The sequence below is a fragment of the Halichoerus grypus genome, chromosome 2, assembly GCF_964656455.1.
Source record: "Halichoerus grypus chromosome 2, mHalGry1.hap1.1, whole genome shotgun sequence".
Taxonomy (NCBI): domain Eukaryota; kingdom Metazoa; phylum Chordata; class Mammalia; order Carnivora; family Phocidae; genus Halichoerus; species Halichoerus grypus.
Window position 1 is genome coordinate 137335075 of NC_135713.1, and position 19632 is coordinate 137354706.

At 44.5% G+C, this 19632-nt stretch overlaps 1 protein-coding gene and 1 long non-coding RNA gene across 2 annotated transcripts in view; both read right to left on the reverse strand.

The window, feature by feature from the left end:
- The window catches only part of HSD17B4 (hydroxysteroid 17-beta dehydrogenase 4), an 89208-nt gene extending 87592 nt beyond the window's left edge, over positions 1 to 1616 (reverse strand). The window contains exon 1 of the mRNA XM_078067593.1: positions 1433 to 1616. Coding sequence (XP_077923719.1) covers positions 1433 to 1490 — 58 coding nt within the window. The 5' untranslated portion in view covers positions 1491 to 1616. The remainder of the gene's footprint in view (positions 1 to 1432) is intronic.
- An 8662-nt stretch (positions 1617 to 10278) lies between these two features.
- On the reverse strand, positions 10279 to 17517 carry LOC144380988 (uncharacterized). The gene is made up of 4 exons (XR_013445378.1): positions 17467 to 17517; positions 15934 to 16247; positions 15128 to 15215; positions 10279 to 10324 (listed from the first exon to the last, which is right to left on the reverse strand). It is a non-coding gene; the product is annotated as an uncharacterized LOC144380988 (long non-coding RNA).
- Positions 17518 to 19632: the final 2115 nt, after the last annotated feature.

Consider the following 19632-nt stretch of genomic DNA (forward strand, 5'->3'; position numbering starts at 1 on the left):
ATTTTAGAGTGCACTTCATTTACTATGTATCATGTCATGAATGGTGTATGGGTGTCCTGGGTCATGGTGCAAAATGTATTTCATACTGTGAATCACTCACTGTTTAAACAGGCTTAAAACACCGAGTGCATCACTTAATTATTTCCATCAAAAGTAAAGTGTAAACAAAATGTTTTCCAGGGGCACCTGGATGGCTCAGTTGGTTACGCAACCAACTCTTGATCTCAGCTCAGGTCTCAGTTTCAGGGTCATCAGTTCAAGCTCTGCGTTGAAACAAAACAAAAAAAGTTTTCCAAAAACATATCATCATTTTAGGATGAATATAGCTATGAGTATAAAATTCTTGGCCACCAATTAATACTAAAAGCACCTTCTGAAAGGTGGCATTAGAATCCATTCTATCAATGCAGATGTAGCTACAAATGGATTAACAGAATTCCACTGTTGTGACTTTTAATACACAATTTAAATTAATTACACTTTAGGTCTATTCTAGATATAAGGTACCACCAGTGGGAATCAAAGGCAAGGAAGGTCAAGATCCCAACACTTGGGGATTAGAGAGATCACCTGCTGGTGGGAAATAGCGAAAAATCGCACTGTAGAGCATCACCATGGGGATGAGCGGTTTTCATTTTTTTTTCTCCTTCAAGAATAGGGTTATTTCACATAACAAATCTCCATTTTGTTTCTCCTGAAACCTAGAAGATCTGGCGCACTTCAGAAATATGTCTGCTCCCCAGTTCCTACTGTCCCTACCCCACCCTAGCACCTGCCTGACTCCCGGAGGCATTTTGAATTTACAACTCGCACCAAGACTCCAGTCAGTCCAGTACAGTGCTTGGCTTGATAAGCATACAAACTCCAAGGAGAAGACTTATCAGATCCCCTCTCTAAAGAAGAACCTCTCAAGAACTTAAAACCATCCGAAAGAGGAAGAGAAACGCTGCACGGCTGACTTTTCAAAGGCAAGGGGCTGACACCCCTACTCCTCTGGGGGTGATTCCCGCCGCGCACGGGTCTCTGAGGTCTAGTCTCCTTGGCAGAGGCCTAAGACAGGCAAGAAGAGAGGCGATCGAGCATCAGTGAGAACTTTTATCGAGTCCCGCCAACCACAGCCCAGCCCGGCCTCTCTCTTGCAGGACCCGGGGCCTCGGGGAGCTGCACGGGACTATGTGACTCAACGCTGGCCAGGCCCCCCTCTCCCTCCTCGGCAGAGTGGGCGCCTCGAACACTGCCGTTACCCGTCCTCCCACCCTGCCCACCGGACCACTGGCTGGTTCTCCAGGCCGCCTCTCCTCGCCGCCCCACGCTGCCCGCAGCCCCGCCGCTGGGTCTGCAGCTGCGGCTGCGCGCGTATCCCGGGACGAGAAGGGGGGCTCCGGGCGCAAGAGCTAGGCCGGCGTCCGCCCTCCGGCCTTCGCGTGCTCACCTCCCCCCGCGCCGGTGACCAGGACCACCCGCCCGTCGAATCGCAGGGGCGAGGCCATGAGTCCAGCCTGCTGCGACAGACACACACACAAGCCGGACAGCTGCAGCTCGCACTGCGAGACACGGAGGAAAGGGTGATTGGAGGTGAGGGGATGGGAGTGACCTGCGAGTTTCAGGGAAGGAAAAGGACGCCGCAATCTTCCATGTGCGCCTGCGCAGGAATCCCTTGGAACTCTGGGAAATGTAGTCCAGGGTGCTTCCAGGGGCTAGGAGAGCCTCCTCAAGAGGTTTGACTTCAAAGGGCCACTTTCGCTGTTAGAAGTAATGGGATCCTCTAGGACCTGTGTGGTAAATGGCTGACACGGCCCCAAGCGTACATCCATTCTCCCATCATTTTGTCATTCATTCAACAAGTGTTTTCTGGACTTAGACGCTAGCCTAGAGAAATAGGAGGCAGCCCTTATCCTCAAATAGCTTTCAGACATAAACCCCTAAGGAAAAAAGGCACCCTTTACCAATGGGTAAAGATGTCTTAGAATGTAATCCATGAATCTCGTGCATGAAAATCATCCAAGAACTGTCAAAAACAGAGAGTCCTGAACCCTCACCCTGATCTCCCAAAGTAGAATCTCTGGGGCCCAAAGGGAAAAAAAAGCTTTTAACAAGTGCTTCTAAATGATCTTTGCTTCTGAATATTGAGAAAGGTCATATGTTGTAATTCATTCATTTAACATTTATTAAGCATCTATGGGTAGTAGGCACAAGTTTCCAGATGAATAAGTTCCTCCAGAGCTATTCAAAGTTATTAAAGGTAAACCTTTCATAACAGTGCATCATGATTAAACCATGATAAATCTGCACAGGTCTGCTAATAGTGATGTGGAGAAAAAAGGGAAAAGAAATGTAGAAAAATTAAATCTCCCGGGCGCCTGGGTGGCTCAGTCGTTAAGCGTCTGGGATCGAGCCCCGCATCGGGCTCCCTGCTCAGCGGGAAACCTGCTTCTCCCTCTCCCGCTCCCCCTGCTTGTGCTCCTGCTCTCGCTGTGTCTCTCTCTGTCAAATAAATAAATAAAAATTTTTTTTAAAAAATTAAATCTCCTTACAACTTGTAGCCCATTGACAAATACTGGAGGCAGGCAGAATGACCTTGCTCAAGAAACTCAACTGCCTTAGTGTTAGTACTTGGCTAGAGGCAATTGCACTGCGGGGTATTTACCCAAAGGATACAAAAATACACATTGGAAGGAGTATATGCACCCTGATGTTTATAGCAGCATTATCAACAATAGCCAAACTATGGAAGCCCAAATGCCCATCTACTGTTAAATGGATAAAGAAGGTGTGTGATATATATATATATATATATATACACACACACACACACACACACAATGGAATAGGACTCAGCCATCAAAAAGAATGAAATCTTGCCATTTGCAATAATGTAAACGGAGATAGAGTGTATTATGCTAAGTGAAATAAGTCAGAGAAAGACAAATACGGTACGATTTCACTCGTGAAATGTAACAAAATGGATGAACATTTGTGAGGGGGAGAGAGAGAGAGGGAAACAAATCATGAGAGACTCTTAACGATAGAGAACAAACTGAGGGTAGATGGTGGGAGGTGGGTGGGGGATGGGCCAGATGGGACATGGGTATTAAGGAGGGCACTTGTTAGGAAGAGCACTGAGTGTTGTGTGTAAATGATGAGCCACTGAACTCTACTCCTGAAACCAATATTAAACTGTATGTCAACTAACTAGAATTTAAATTTAAAAAATAAAAATATAAATACAAAAATAAAAATACTTGGCTGGAGGCAAAAAGCAACCTTAGCTTGACATTAGCCCAACCTCCAGAATCCTGTAAGTCTTCTTTAACATATAAAAATCCCTTTGGAAACTTCCTTTATCTATACCCCCACCCCCAAAATATATGTTAGCAATCATCCTTCCAACATCTTGCCCACTCATACACATCTGAAGGGTCTTACGAACCTTATCTTAACAACAGCTAGCCCCCTCAAGGTCCTGGAAGCCTTGCTTCCAAATTCCTCAGAGACTTACACTATCCCTAACCCCCACTAACTAAAAGGTATATAATCAGTCACTCCTCACAATCCCAGTGCAGCTCTTTCTGTCCATGGGTCCTGTCCCCATTGTAGAGGCCACTTTTGGGCCAACGGGCTTGAGCAATGGAATTCAGAAAGGGCCATAGCAACCACCTGGCTGAATACAGCCAGGCCCCTCAGGAGACCCATCTCAAAAGACCCATAGGTGCTAACTAACCAATGGGCTACTTACAACTAGACACGGTTCCCAAAAAAGGGAAGATTTCATATGTTGCCAAACCTTCTCACCTTCCCCCTTTTTTAAAAAATTTTATTATATTATGTTAATCACCATACATTACATCATTAGTTTTTGATGTAGTGTTCCATGATTCACTGTTTGCATATAACACCCAGTGCTCCATTCAATACATGCCCTCTTTAATACCCATCACCAGGCTAACCCATCTCCACACCTCCCTCCCCTCTAGACCCTCAGTTTGTTTCTCAGAGTCCATAGTCTCTCATGGTTCGTCTCCCCCTCCACTTTCCCTCCCTTCATTTTTCCCTTCCTACTATCTTCTTTTTTTTAACATATAATGTATTATTTGTTTCAGAGGTACAGGTCTGTGATTCATCAGTCTTACACAATTCACAGCACTCACCATAGCACATACCCTCCCCAACGTCCATCACCCAGCCACCCCATCTCTCCCACCCCCCACCACTTCAACAACCCTCAGTTTGTTTCCTGAGATTAAGAATTCCTCATATCAGGGCGCCTGGGTGGCTCAGTCATTGAGCGTCTGCCTTTGGCTCAGGTCGTGATCCCAGGGTTTTGGGATCGAGCCCCGCATCGGGCTCCCTGCTCAGCGGGAAGCCTGCTTCTCCCTCTCCCACTCCCCCTGCTTGTGTTCCTTCTCTCACTTTGTCTCTCTCTGTCAAATAAATAAAATAAATTTAAAAAAAAGAATTCCTCATATCAGTGAGGTCATATGATACATGCCTTTCTCTGATTGACTTATTTCACTCAGCATAATACCCTCCAGTTCCATCCACGTCATTGCAAATGGCAAGATTTCATTCCTTTTGATGGCTGCATAATATTCCATTGTATATATATATATATATATATATATATATATACCACATCTTCTTTATCCATTCATCTGTCGATGGACATCTTGACTCTTTCCATAGTTTGGCTATTGTGGACACCCTGATTTTATAGCAGCAATGTCCACAATCTTCCCCCTCTAAAAACAGCCCCCACCCACTACCTCCTTGGAGACAGCCGCTCCTTGAAGTGTGTTCAATAAACTTCTATTGCCTTGTTCTGCCTCAGGTGAATACTTTCACGGCCGCACCACTGACCTCCACCAGATCGTCGCCCCACATTTGGGGGGCCCCATCCGACCAAGAGACACCCCACTTTGGCACCACACCGGTGCTTTAATAAAACCACATTTTTGCACTGAAACATCTCAAGAAATCTTTCATGAGAGTTCACTCCCGGACCCCACACCCAAAACATCACATCAATAGTGCCAAAATAAAGGGTACCTAACCCTGCTGGGGACAAAGGAAAATGTCCAAAGGAGATGACACACAGAGCACCTTAAGAAGCAAGCTCTGCAAATAAAGAACATTACAGGCAATGCAAACACAAGCTAGATGGGGCTGAGGGGTGGGGGTTGGGGGGGTGGTAAAGCCGCAGAAATAACCAGCCAGTCAGATCACGTTTAGATGTTTGAATTGAGTGCTTCAAATGGTTTTAAGCAAGATTACTCCAGGCTACACATTAACATCGCGGAAAGTTCACTCTGCCCTATTATTGAGGATCGATCAGAAGTAAACAAAGCGAGCAAAAACCTACTGGGCAAAATTATGCCTGGAGGCGGAGCTCACTTGAGTCCCCCACGGGCACTGCTGCCACCCCACCTTCTGCTCTCCCCAGAGGCTCCTCCGCGCTGTCCTCCGACCTGACCAACCGCAAACTTCTTTGCTCATTGGTCACCAGGAAGGCCTGGCCTTTGTCCGCAGGCATTTTGAGTGAAAGTGAGCCTGGGGCTCAACCGAATGGGAATCCTCCGTCAAGAGTGAGCCTATGCGACAACTCAGCAAATACTGGTCTCCACGTCCCTGCTCCCTACCCGCGAAGGATGGAATTAGGACAACTGAGCACAGCCCAAACGCCTTAAACCCCAGCCCACAAGGGGGCCTAAAGAGAGGTGCATTGGCCTCTTCACCAAGCTTCCCGTGGCTTCAGGGCCCAGATCCCAATGGCTGAACATCTGTTTCTATCTTGTGTTGGAATTCTTTCTCGTTTAATCCAATAACCGTGTTCTTCTGTTTAAAAAAAAAAAAAGAAGTACAAGGCAAAAAAGAAAGGCTAGGTTCGTGGTTCCTACTCTTAGAAATGCAAGTGCAAAATCAACCCAGTTGTAACGGAGGATGAAGTGCTTTCAACTTAAAGCTTGCAACAGGAGCGAGAAGGAAAGGTTTCTCAGCCATTGCTGGGGAGCCATTCCAACATGTCCAAGTCCAAGACTCACACTGGGGCTCACCTGTCCCAGACCAGGGCCAACGGGCATGGGGCTTGAGTAAATACTCGTGCTTGGTGCAGTGAGTCCCCAAATAAATATGTCCTGAATATGGGAGGTGGTGCAGATTTAGGACATAAGTCTTGGAAGTAGAGTGAGGTGTGTAACTTAATACTCCACAAGAGCGCTGCTACGTTAAGTGTAGATTATTCTCTAGGCATCTTACCTTGCTCTCAAGTCCTCATTCTTGTGGGAGGGGAGGCAAAAAAGGACATTTAAACTTGCCAGTTAAAGGTAACTCGGTCTGTTTGGGGGAAATGCGCTCTTTCAAGATTTCTCCCTCCTCCTTCTTGCCTAAATGTCACCTTGACATAGAGGAAAGGTTTGGCGGAGGCAGGGGTGGACCTTAAAGCCATATTGCCCTCTGCTTTCCGTGTAGCTACTGATATAGGCTTAGATATTCCTAGAATCTGCTGGGTGTTCTTTCTGACTCTGAACTATTTTAGCAACTTCTATATAAGTCTAGATTTACAAACATATATAGGCAAATAAAAAATGATTCAAATAGAATTTTAAAACAAACTAAAAATATATACGTCTATATCTCTTCCATGCCAGCCAGGAGCCAAAAGAGACAGGAGTAGGACCTTCGGCTCCCCCATCCCATAAGCCAAGGCCATGGCCATTACCATTCTGCCACAGGTGGTTACCTTCTGCTGATTCAAGGTCCGTGCATTGGCAGTGACTTCTCAGACTCAGAATTATCCTTTTCATAGCCTCATTTCTTCAAGCTCAGGCTGGGGAAGGGAACAGGGGGGCTGGGTCCCTGAAGAACCCATGCTAAGCCCACCCCCTATCAGCTACCTTCCTCCTCTTTTTCCATCCTCTTCCCAGTGAGAATTCTTCTTCATCTTTCCTGCCAGTCAGAACTCCTCCTAAGTTTGTCCTCTTTGCTCCCACCTTACGGCTATCTCTTTTCTAAGGGGTTACTCTTCTAAGAGAGACACTGAGTGAGCTTTATGGCTTAGTTCTACTGGTATATGGAGAGTGGGCAGGGCACAGAGGGATATAACAGGGCAGAGAAAGGGGATTCTTTTTGCTGCCAGACAGAAGCCACTTCCTATTGGAGAATGCCTTTTTTTTTTTTAAGATTTTATTTATTTATTTATTTATTTATTTATTTATTTATTTATTTATCAGAGAGAGAGCACAAGCAGGGGGAGCAGCAGAGGGGAAAGGAGGCTCCCCGCTGAGCCAGGAGCCCAATGCGGGACTCAATCCCAGGACCCTGGGATCATGACCTGAGCCGAAGGCAGACGCTTAACCGACTGAGCCACCCAGGTGCCCCAACCTATTGGAGAATACCTTTAACAACAATGAACAAGAGGACATATCTAGGCCCTCTTTCATATGGGCCCCACTTAATATGTCTCCCCCAAAGAAGGAGGACTGGCTAACCTGACTGAATGGCCAAGGAGACCTACATTGAACCACACTTACTACTGGGTGACGATACCAGGTTCTAAAGGCAGTAACCAAGCCCCATGTCTCTTTCACCTCCTGCACCCACACAGAGGGTTTTCTTCTGCTTCCTCTCATCTAGCACATGGATCAGCAAGCCAGGCAAGACTGCTTCTCAGCTGTCCAGAGGCTCGGCCATCTCCTTCCTGTCCTTTCTTTCCCAGTATGGCAGCTTGGTCTCCACAACCACCTGAGCCACGGAGTGGTCACCCCAGGCTGCCTGGCATTGGGCATTAGGACAAACTGTGCTTTTTCATAATCTGCTTTCTTTTCTTTTTTCCTGTGGGCATACCTCTTGTAACCCTGCACTGGGCAGAGCTCGGGTTGTAAAATAGGGAGAGGTCCACACTGAACCCTAAATATACTGGGGCCCGGTGTGGCAAAAGATAAGAATCGCCACCTGGAACTAAAAGATGACAAGGAGTGATGAAAATGTCAGTATTCCCCATGGCTGGTTTGAGATGGTAGGGGTGCAGGTTGATTTAGCGCAGAGACCACAGCAGCTGAGTTTAATAAAAGAAGAGATCCATTTGGGAATCAACACAGCCTTTCCAGGAACTCAGACTGCCTAAGTCAGAATCAAGTCCTGGATGGAGACAGACATGTCTTTTCTGCGTCACGAGGAGCTCTCTGGGGGGACCTTAGAGCAACTGTCCTTTGCGTGAACTTCAGACCCATCGCTAGTAGCGGGAATGGAACCCTTCAGACCTGGCTTTTTCTCAAGCTCAGCTTCGTAGGTAGAAATCAAATGGATTGGGGCGCCTGGGTGGCTCAGTCGTTAAGCGTCTGCCTTCGGCTCAGGTCATGATCCCAGGGTCCTGGGATCAAGTCCCGCATCGGGCTCCCTGCTCCGCGGGAAGCCTGCTTCTCCCTCTCCCACTCCCCCTGCTTGTGTTCCTGCTCTCGCTGTGTCTCTCTCTGTCAAATAAATAAATAATCTTTAAAAAAAAAAAGAAATCAAATGGATTTTTTGTTAATTGTTTTCTCCTTTAGCTTGTTTCTCAGCCTTGGATAGATGACCCAGGTTAGACTCAATGCAGTAAGAAGATATTTTCAGGAAAGAAAGGTTTATGCTTCTTTTGGAGGAGGCAGGGTTCTGGGAGCATGCCTTTCCTGGACCTCGAAAGCACCATCTCGGTGACAGCGGGCTACAAAGCAGCTGAAGAGAGCCAGGTCTGTGCAAGCGCAGCTAACCTCTTTACAGATCTCACCCATTGTGTTCGGGCTCACAGACCCTGCTAACCTGCCCAGTGTGACCGGTAAGCTGACAGCTCAGACAAGAAGCTTTTCTCTTTTCTCCATTCCCCAGATAATCCTAAATCAATGTGCTGGCAACTGCAGTACAGGTCTGGAACTGTGCTGGGATCTGGAAATGTTATTTTTGCCTGTGATAACTGCTGGCGGTATTTTTATAAATATCATGGGAGTGTGGTTGCTATTACCCTGACCTTATGTATCCTGTGCTCTTCTGGAAGAGTCAGACACATGAGTGAACAGCAGTTGGCTCAGTCTTACTCTGCAGTCTTGGAGGAGTAATAGCCATTCTAGGGTAAGATGCATAAGCTATGGGGAAACCCCTAGTGGTAGCCAGCCTATAAAAGTTAAAAGCATGGTGCAGGGGGGCGGGCACCTGGGTGGCTCAGTCGTTAAGCATCTGCCTTCGGCTCAGGTCATGATCCCGGGGTCCTGGGGTCGGGCTCCTTGCTCAGCGGGGAGCCTGCTTCTCCCTCTCCCTCCGCCTGCCACTCCCCCTGTTTGTGCATGCGCGCTCTCTCTCTCTGTCAAATAAATAAATAAAATCTTAAAAAAAAAAAAAGTTAAAAGCATGGATTAAAAGGAAGACCATGTTTTCTGTTTTAAACATATCTCTTGTGCACACAGAACCCTATGCTGGAGTCAAGATTTGAATATTCATACATTCCACTTTTATTTATTAATACTTGTGCACTATGAGTCAGGCATTGTTCTTGGTGCTAAGAACCAAACAAAGTCCCTGGAATTACCTATCTTCCATTCTAGAGAAGAGAGATGATAAACATACAAATAAAGGAATGATTCCAAGCGATTGTAAGTGCTAAGGAAAAAATTGAGCGATTTATCAGAGTCCACTATGTTCTAGGCACTTTCTTGGTGTTTTATAAATATTAGCTCGTATGGTCTCATAACAATCTATAAAGGAGAAACTGTCATTATCCTTGTTTTCAGATGAGGAACCTAAAAGCACAAAAACGGTCAATAACTTAGCCAGCACGATTTGCGACACCCCCCCCCCCCCCCCCGGGTATAGCCCTGTTGCTCAAACAAGGTAATGGGATTCGGAAGAGATTTGAAGCAGAGACAGGAGGGAGGTACTAATTTAGAGAGTGTATACCTAGGAAAAGCTTGTGAATAGGTGAGTTTGGAGCTGTATCTTGAACAGTGAGAAGAACCTGTCAGACAAGGATTGGGACAGAGGTTTCAGAACAGAAGAAATAGCACATACAGAGCCCTATGGGGGAAAACACTTTCGCACCTCCTGGAACAGTGAGGAGGTCAGAGATAGACAAGGACCAGATTGTGTCTAGTCTTGTAAGCCACGGTTGGGAGTATAGATTTTATTCGAAGTATAATGGGAAACCCTTGAAAAGCAGGAAAGTGAAATGATCTGATGTGCAAACTACATTATAAGTCTATAAATGCGCAGAGAAAAGCCCAGAAGGAACACAACAGCAGATAATTCGTCAGTTCTCACCGTGGGTTGGGCACCATGCCGATGATCAAGGAGACTTCGGCTTGACCTGTTTTTAACATGAAAATGTGCCTGTGTTATTATACAAGTGAATAACATTTATAAACAATCGAAGCTCCATACAATCCCATGTGTTGCAGCTTAAAACCCACTCAGTTGCAAGCAGATAACGTCATGCTAAAGAAATCACAGCATTTGTGTGGCTTGCGAAGCCTGTTTTAGCCACACCTGAATTCCAAGATGCGTATCTCCCTTAGAGAAACCGCAAGCAAGCGTGTGTACTGCGCGGTGAACAAATCATTGCAGGGGGGAAGCCGAGAATACCGAGAAGAGGCATGCTAAGTGAGGCTGCATTGCGAGGACTAGGACCTTCGCTGGTTTCTCCCAGGGGGAAGCAGCCGTTAATCCAGGGCATCATATAAAGGTTGAAAACCATTTTCAGTATATGGGGAGTTGCTGCCATTTCTGTCTTTCTTTATAGAACGAACCTGATGAAATGTGCTCTGGGAGTAAACCTGGCTTATCTTGTACACCTGCTCTTTTGACACTTGAGCCCCTGGGGGTTTACCGCCCAATTTCATAGCTCCTCGTTGCTTTCAATCTTCCGGCTTCCCGTTCACAACCCTGCATTCATCACACAGCATATTTCGGCTGCCTTCCTGTTCACCTCGACTCCCTAATTCCGCTTGGAGTCCTCAGGAACGTGTGCACCATCTGTCCAGTGCCTCCTCATTATTCATCCTCTCACCTCCAGAGATTTTTTTTCTATCCAATCCACTGCTGGCATTTTCTCCCACGGTCACATCCTGGACATGTTTATCGCCTCTTACCACTTCTGAAAAATATGTCCAAACATGCTACGTGTTCAGCTCAAGTGCTCCCACTGTGGAATTCTTCCCTATCATCATGACCCCCTCCAGTGCATGACTCCCATGCCTCTCTCAATGCCTACAGCCTCTTCTTGTCTTCTTTCTGTCTTGCTTAGTCCCTGTGGTTCATCATTAGAATCCATGGCCTTGTTTCTCTTCCACCTACCACACACTCCTCAAAGAAAACTTTCAGGTTTTCCAGTTTTAAATGTTTTCTAATTTTATTATCATTTCTTTCTTGATATAGGTGTTATTTACAGGTATCTCTTAATATCCAACATAAGGAAATTTCCTCGTAATCGTTTTGTTGTTGATTTTGAGCTTAATGCATTATTATCAGAGGACTTACTCTGATTTCAATCCTTTTAGATACACTGAGGTTGGCTTTAGGACCCACCATGTGGTTAATTTTAGTGAAGATTCTATGTATACTTAAGAATGTGTATTTTGCAGTTTGGGGCTCAGGGTCAAGTTTGCAGATCATGTTATTCAAGTCTTGTTTATCCTTACTGACATTTTGCCTGTTTGTTCTATCGGTTACTGAGAAAAATATGTATCAATTATCCCACTATAATCGTGGACTATGGGGAAGGCCTGACTTTGTCACGGATTACTGGAGGATATAGAAGATTCCAGGGAAGGTTCTGGAAAGACTGATCACTTGAAAGTGACACTTGACTTTTCCTCCCATCTCCTCTCCTTCTATCTATCTAAATTATTTAACGACCCTAATCTCCTCCTGAGAGATACCATTTAAGTGTCTAGTAAATCATAAGTGCCATCGAAAATTATTTTTATTTTATGAGAAGGGATTGATGTTTTACTCTAGAACAACGCAGTGATTCTAACTTTATACTTGCAGACAGTTGGATATATTTATATTTAACTGTGCCTGGCATTCCTGGTATGAACTATGCATCCTCTCTTCTCCTTCTCAGTATTAAAGAATCTCTTGGACATTTGCCTGTGCGAGGTAGTTTAAAAGGCATAGTTGTCTACCCTACATAACAAATTACTATAAAACCTTTAGAATCACAAACATTCATCTATCTCGGTGTTTGTGGTTTAGAATTCTGGGCATGGTATAGTTGGGTAACTCAAGCTCAGAGTCTCTCAAAATGTCTCTCATCGAGGTGGCCACTGTGGCTGTGGTCATCTCAAGGCTCCTGTGGGGAGGGATCCACTGTGAGCTCACCCCTACGGCCATCGGTGGACTTTGCTGGCTATTGGGTGGAGACATGAGTTCTCTGCAGCATGGGCGGCCATCCCCAACGGCAGCTGGCTTCCCTCAGAGTGAGCAAATGACAGAGCAAGAGAAGACTCCCAAGATAGAAGCCAGATGTATTTAAAAATAAATAAATAACATATAAATAAATAAAGCCATATCTCTTTAAAAATGAGAAGCCTTTTAGAGCAGTTTTAGGGTTCCAGCAACAGTGAGCATAAAGGACAGAGAGTCTTCCTAGACCCTCTACCTCCATCCACACACAACCTCCCACACTGTCGACATCCCCCACCAGCGTGGTACGTTGTTACAACTGATGAGCCTACCTTGACACGTCATTATCAGCCAAAGTCCCTGGTTTACTTTAGATGTCACTCTTGGTTTTATACATCTTACTGGTTTTGACCAATGTATAATGGCACTGTAGGATCATACAAAATAATTTCACTGTCTTAAAGATCCTCTGCTCTGCTTATTCATCCCTCCCTCTCCCTACCTCCTGGCAACCACTGATTTTTTACAGACTCTGCTGTCTTGTCTTTTCCAGGGTGTCCTCTAGTAGAAGTCATGCAGCATGTAGACTTCCCAGATTGCCTTCTTTCACTTAGTGACATGCATTTAAGTTTCCTCCATGTCCTTTCCTGGCTTGATAGCTCACTTTTAGTGTTGCATACTATTCCATTGTTGGATGTACCACTGTCTATTTAACCATTCACCTACTGAAGGACATCTTGGTTGCTTCCAAGTTTGGGCAAATCATAGTCTTTCTGTAACCTCATCTTGGAAGCAGCATCCCATTACTTCTGTGGCATTCAGTGCCCTGGAAGCAGGTCAGTAAGTCCAGCCCACACTCAAAGGGAGAAGATTACACAAAGGTATGAAGACCAAGAGAGGAGGATCATAGAAACCATGGAGGTTGTCTTCCACACCAGGGGGAGACAAATGTCTACAGCTATCTTGACAATGCCCAAGCAGCCAGGCCAGTTACAGAATGCCCTTAATAGGATCTGTGCCTGAAAAGACTCCATCTTGTTTTGATGTAACACCACATACCAATGTACTAAAGACTAATGAGCAACACAGTGAATGTACCTGGCCCGATTGCAAACGATCCTAAAGCAAGGCACGCACTTTAACATCTGCTGCCAGCTCATTTTCCTAAAAAAACAAAATCTACTCCTGGCACATTTTCTTGGACAGCTGCCCATCCTGTTCAGGTTTTCCAAAAAGGAATTTCCCAATTAAAGTGTGCTGTTTTTCCACTCCTCTCTGTGCTGCAGAGGGGGGGTATATATCATAGAGGGGAAAAAAACCCATAAATAAAATAATTCCAGTATCACTGCATATTATTATATCTCTTATATCATGTCACATATATAAAATGGCATTGGAATGTTTATATGAATTCAGGACGTACAATTTTATTCTTTGTTGTGAAAATGTCTATTATTGATTCTCAGCTGAAACATAAGGGTGAAAATCTGGTGCCTTCTTTCCCCCTCAGATCCTAAACTCCTCTATACTCGCCCAACATTTGGTGGGAAAAGTGTGAAACCATCTCTTGGTGGAAACAGCAGATTGACATGCTTATTTACAACTTTTTTTTAAAAAAAAAGATTTTATTTATTTATTTGACAGAGAGAGACACAGCGAGAGAGGGAACACAAGCAGGGGGAGTGGGAGAGGGAGAAGCAGGCTTCCCGCGGAGCAGGGAGCCCGATGTGGGGCTCGATCCCAGCACCCTGGGATCATGACCTGAGCCGAAGGCAGACGCTTAATGACTGAGCCACCCAGGCGCACCTATTTACAGCTTTTAACAGTGGAATTGCTTGACTCTCTGAGAAATGTTTCCAAATGCAATAGATCCCCTGTCCCTTGCCTTACTGGATTGTTATGTCCAAGCTATGTCCTCAGGTTAAACAGGTTGGTGATTTCTGCCTTAGAGGTTCTCCCGTAGTTAGAAAGCAATAGCACCATATCACCACAAGAGGGAGCACAGAGCCACAGAAGCATCTCATTCATTGTTTTTTAAGGCTAGGCTCTGCCATTCTGTTTCTATTTCCCCCATACTTGTTCCCCTTCTAATAACCCGGAGACCTTCTTCTGGACAAAGGCATGGCCAATATCTGCAGATCTCTGTAAAGACAAGGAAAACATTGCTGGGAGCAGCTTATTTCTCTTGCTGCTGACTTTCCCAGAGAACGCGCTCCAGGACTGAGCGACACAGTGGTGGGTTCCTGGGTGGATGCTGAAGGCACCCTCCAGTGCTTGTCTCTGCTCTCTGATTTGCCACCAGAGCTCAAATGCCTTGTTTATGAGAATACTTGCTATGGTCAGTGGTTCAAGTAGTCCTTGAATTAATTTATCATGGCACTAACGTAACCAGGTAGTACAAAGGCCAATGAGTAACTTTCAGAGTCCTTCAGTAAGCACTCAGCGAGCAAGAGAAAGGTCAGATTTAGAGCCTGGGAAACACACCTCTCTTGGAATGACATAAATAGAAATCCCCGATTATGATCCACAATCATTCATGAGTCCTTTGTGCCTGGGGAAGTTCTAAAACTCCGGGCCCCATATATGGTGGTGGCACATTGTACCTAATTACCATACAGGGTGTTTGGGGATTTTTTTTTTTCATTATTAGCCCAGCCTGGAAAAAGAATAATGAATAGAGCTGAGTAAGATAGTCTTCCCTCAAACGAGTTAGTCAGATGCTGCAGGAAGGATGTCAGGCAAAAATATAGGGAGGAGTGAATACCTTACAGCTGTGACAGTAGAAATATGATTCCTTGCGTCCTGGCTGATGCTTACTAATACACACGGAGTCAGCAGAACAGGTTTCCAAGCTATGATCCAAAACAAAACAAAACAAAAAATCAAAAATAAATTATAAAATGTCTGCCATAAGAGTTCATTCTTTCACTGGATGTTTCTACGATAACTCTTCTCCAAAAAGTTCAAGGTGTTGTGCTAAATAAGAACGTAAGCTTAGACACTTAGAGAAAAGATGAGAGATGAAAAAGACAATAACCAAGGTACGTTAGAAACTGAAGATGACTCCAGATGCCTGGAGAGAGAGCGATGGCTCAATCTTTTGGCATGAAGACATTTAACGGAAGGACGAAGAAGAATATAGCCAAGGCCCTGTACTACAGTGATCTCAAAAGCCAGGGGAAGCTTATTGCAACTTGGAGGACACATCAAATCTTGAATCTTGGAGTCCTCCAGCAGGTTTCAAATTCAGAATCTGTCATGATGTAATTCACCAAACTCCTCTCCCTAACACCCTTCTGCCATTAACACAGGTCCCTCGAACACAATGCTCATTTATTTATTTTTTTGAAGATTTATTTGACAGAGAGAGACACAGTGAGAGAAGGAACACAAGCAGGGGGAGCGTGAGAGGGAGAAGCAGACTTCCCGCTGAGCAGAGAGCCTGATGTGGGGCTCGATCCCAGGACCCTGGGATCATGACCTGAGCCGAAGGCAGACGCCCAATGACTGAGCCACCCAGGCGCCCCACGATGCTCATTTATTACAGAGAAATAGATGTCTCCAACTCACCACAAACTTGTATTCTGGCCATTGGGTCTGGGCTCCTGCCCAGCTTTAGATCTGCTCAAATCAATATGATTTCACAATCAGGCCCCCAAAGCCCAGGAACTTCTTAGAAGCAGACCAACTTTGTCTCCCAACTGAGAAGTCACTACGTCAAGGTCTAGCTCAGAAGTCTCAGCAAAAAAAAAAAAAAAAAAAAACATGGAGTCCAGGTGGCTTGTCATTATCCATCTGTGCACTAGGGGAATATGAAGCTTTGATTGGTCAGAACTGGGTCACATGCCACCTTCAGGGCCAGAGGTGAAATGAGCTCCACCTGCCTGGAGAGAGAAGAGTAGATTCCAGTTAATGTTGGAAGCTGTTAGAAAGAGAATAAATGAATTCTGGGCAGCCCAGAAACACCACATCCACCTCAACCATTCCAGCCCTTCTGTCTCCATAGTCTCCAGCATGGGTCCATTGGGCTTCCAGGGAACACTGCATGTCTGAAAACAGTGCAAATGGAACCATTGGTGTTGTGCAATATGGTGGCTCTGACTTTCAGCACACTGGTCATTGCTGTGTGATGAGGACCATCAATAGCTGTTTCAGTATCTGCTCATATCTTTTGGTAATTTCTATTGTCACCAAGTTACACACACACACACACACACACACACACACATCTCAGGGAAAGAAGCCAAACTAATGACAACATCTGACAGCAACAACAAAGACCTCAGATAATAACCCATCACGGTAATTGGGGAAACTTCAAGGATTGTCAGAGTGATGGGAAGCGTTCATTACCACTGTTTTAAATTCATCTTAGAACAAGGCACCTTATCTATACAAAATGCACATTAATCGCTTGCTTCAAGTAAACATCTCTATTTCCCCCTTTCAGCACTATTTTTTAAAAGAGCAGATAACTTTTTACCCCCATCTGGTTCCCATATTAGCCACGTGTAATCAAATCAATGATTGAGTGGTTATTAGGAAGGAGTGACTGTCCTTCCACAATGAGACATCTTTCCCAAATTTTCAGAGCAACAAGGAGATAAAACAATTTTCCCAGGAAAGACATCCTTTTTCCTCAGAGTGATTCAATTCTGCACCCACCATCTGTAACTTGTCACTGGAAAATCTCAGTCTCAGCCGTTTGGGTGATCCTGAGGACACTGACTCCTGGGAACTAGGTCTCGTGATGCTCTCAGACCTGCAGGGAGCAAATGCAGGCTCGGGAGCTAGAGGGTCAAGACTCCCATTCTGCGGGACTCGACGGTGCCCAGGCGAGGGGCCGTGTGTGCAAGGGCTCTGGAGTCAGGCAGCGTGGGTTATCTTCCCAGCTCCTTAACTTACCAGCTGTGGGGGCTCCTGGGTGGTTCAGTCGGTGAAGCATCTGCCTTCGGCTCAGGTCATGATCCCGGGGTCCTGGGATGGAGCCCCGCGTCGGGCTCCCTGCTCAGCGGGGAGCCTGCTTCTCCCTCTGCCCCTCCCCCTGCTTGTGCTCTCGTGCTCTCTCTCTCTCTCAAAAAAAAAAAAACAAAAAAAACTTACCAGCTGTGTGTCCTTCAACCATTCTTTCTTTCCGAGCCTAAATTTTCTCCCCTGTAAAAGGACGATAGGATTTCTTACCTTCTCAACTTGCAATGGAAAACAAGATGGCCCACAGAGTTTGGCCAGGCCCTAAGTACTAAATTAGTCTGGGTTCAGCTTTTTGATTTGTGTTGTTTTTCTTTTTTTCTTTTGTTTTTAAGTGCCCAGAAGATAAAGCTTGGCCTGAACTCTTGCTTCCATCAGGAGAAGGACTGTCACTGATAGCTTGTAGCTGCCTTAAACCGAGCAAGCTTTAAGTAACTTGGTCCTTCACCAAAAATAAGAAAACAACCAGTACTAAGGCTTCCCTCTGCCCACCAACTTGAAAGAGCTAGTGAACAAACCTCAGGCAGTCGAAAGAACGTTTAATGTACCTAACATCCTCTTTCTAGAGAGTTTGTGCTTCCAGCTTATGGTTTTATTTTTTGTTTTTTGTTTTTTATCTCAACAGTTAGTTTTTTATTAGTATCATTTTTAAAGTTTAATTATTTGGTCTTTGTGACTCGTTCATGTAAACTTTTTTTTTTTCAGTTAACAGTTTTCATTTTTTTTCTTTTAACAGTCGTATTGATGCATAATTTATGTAACCAAAAAATTCCCGTTTTAAGTATGCAATGCAATGACTTCTAATAAATTTACAGAGTTATGCAAACTAGGTATGTTTTCTTTGTGTGTGTTTCTACATGTGCATCGATATTTGCTGCGTACCTACACCTGTTCACACTGATGTATCAGCTACAAATTATTATTTTTGTTTGTTTAATATTCAGAGTTAATTTCTGATTGACCCAGTTCTCTGCAATGATGTTTGGAGTTGCATAAAAACCTAGAAACTGAGCAGCATATTAGATTATTCAGCAAATTTGACTACATGTGTATTTACGACTACTAATCTATTTTTAAAATATTTAATATCATTACTTATTACTTGTTACACAATTCTGCCTTTAACGTGAGAATCTTCCATCATTGTTTTACATTTTTCTAACGTGTCATGCCGAATGGCAAAATTCTGAATTTTCTTGGCTTTATTTTTATTTTTTATGCTTTTTAAAAGCTTTTATTTTAATTCCAGTTAGTTAACATAAAGTTAACTATATTAGTTATATTAGTTTCAAGTGCACAATATAGGAATTCAACACTCCCATACATCACCCAGTGCTCATCACGACAAGTACACTCCTTAATCCCAATCACCTATTTCACCCATCCCCTCTGGTGACTATAGGTGTGTTCTCTAAAGTTAAGAGTCTGTTTCTTGGGGCGCCTGGGTGGCTCAGTCGTTAAGCGTCTGCCTTCGGCTCAGGTCATGATCCCAGGGTCCTGGGATCGAGTCCCACATCGGGCTCCCTGCTCGGCAGGAAGCCTGCTTCTCCCTCTCCCACTCCCCCTGCTTGTGTTCCTGCTCTCGCTATCTCTCTCTCTGTCAAATAAATAAATAAAATCTTTAAAAAAAAAAAAAAGTCTGTTTCTTGATTTATCTCTCTATATCTTTTCTCCCCCCTTTGCTTGTGTGTTTTGTTTCTTAAATTCCACGAATGAGTAAAATCATATGGTATTTGTCTTTCTCTGACTTACTTTGCTTAGCATTATACCCTCTAGCTCCACTCATGTTCTTGCAAATGGCAAGATTTCATTCGTTAGTTTACATTACTTTGACTCTTAATTTTGGCTCAAGGATTTACTATGATCCATCACACAGTCCAAAAAGGAAAGATTCAGAGCATTATTAATAGTAATAGCTTCTATTTATTAAGGATGTACCAGACATCCTGTTCTGAGTGTTTTATGCACCTTTAATGATTATTGGAAGTAGAATATACCCACTTTACAGATGAGGAAAGAGTGGCTCAAGGAAATGAAACCACTTTCCCAAGCTTCAACGACAAAGCTTGTTTTCTTCCCCTGAGGACACTTTACAACTTCCACAATACTTAAATAAACGATCACAGTGCCTACACATAATAAACCTTAATTTGAATCAATACATTCTCATGATGCTTCAGAACAGACTTTAATTCTGCGTTCTGGCTGGTCTGGGTCCATTGACCACGCCAGGTGCCCACTGTCTGTTTCTTGACAAGGTTTCCTGGAACCAGGGGTTTCTTAGGTTCCCTCCCCCTTCTC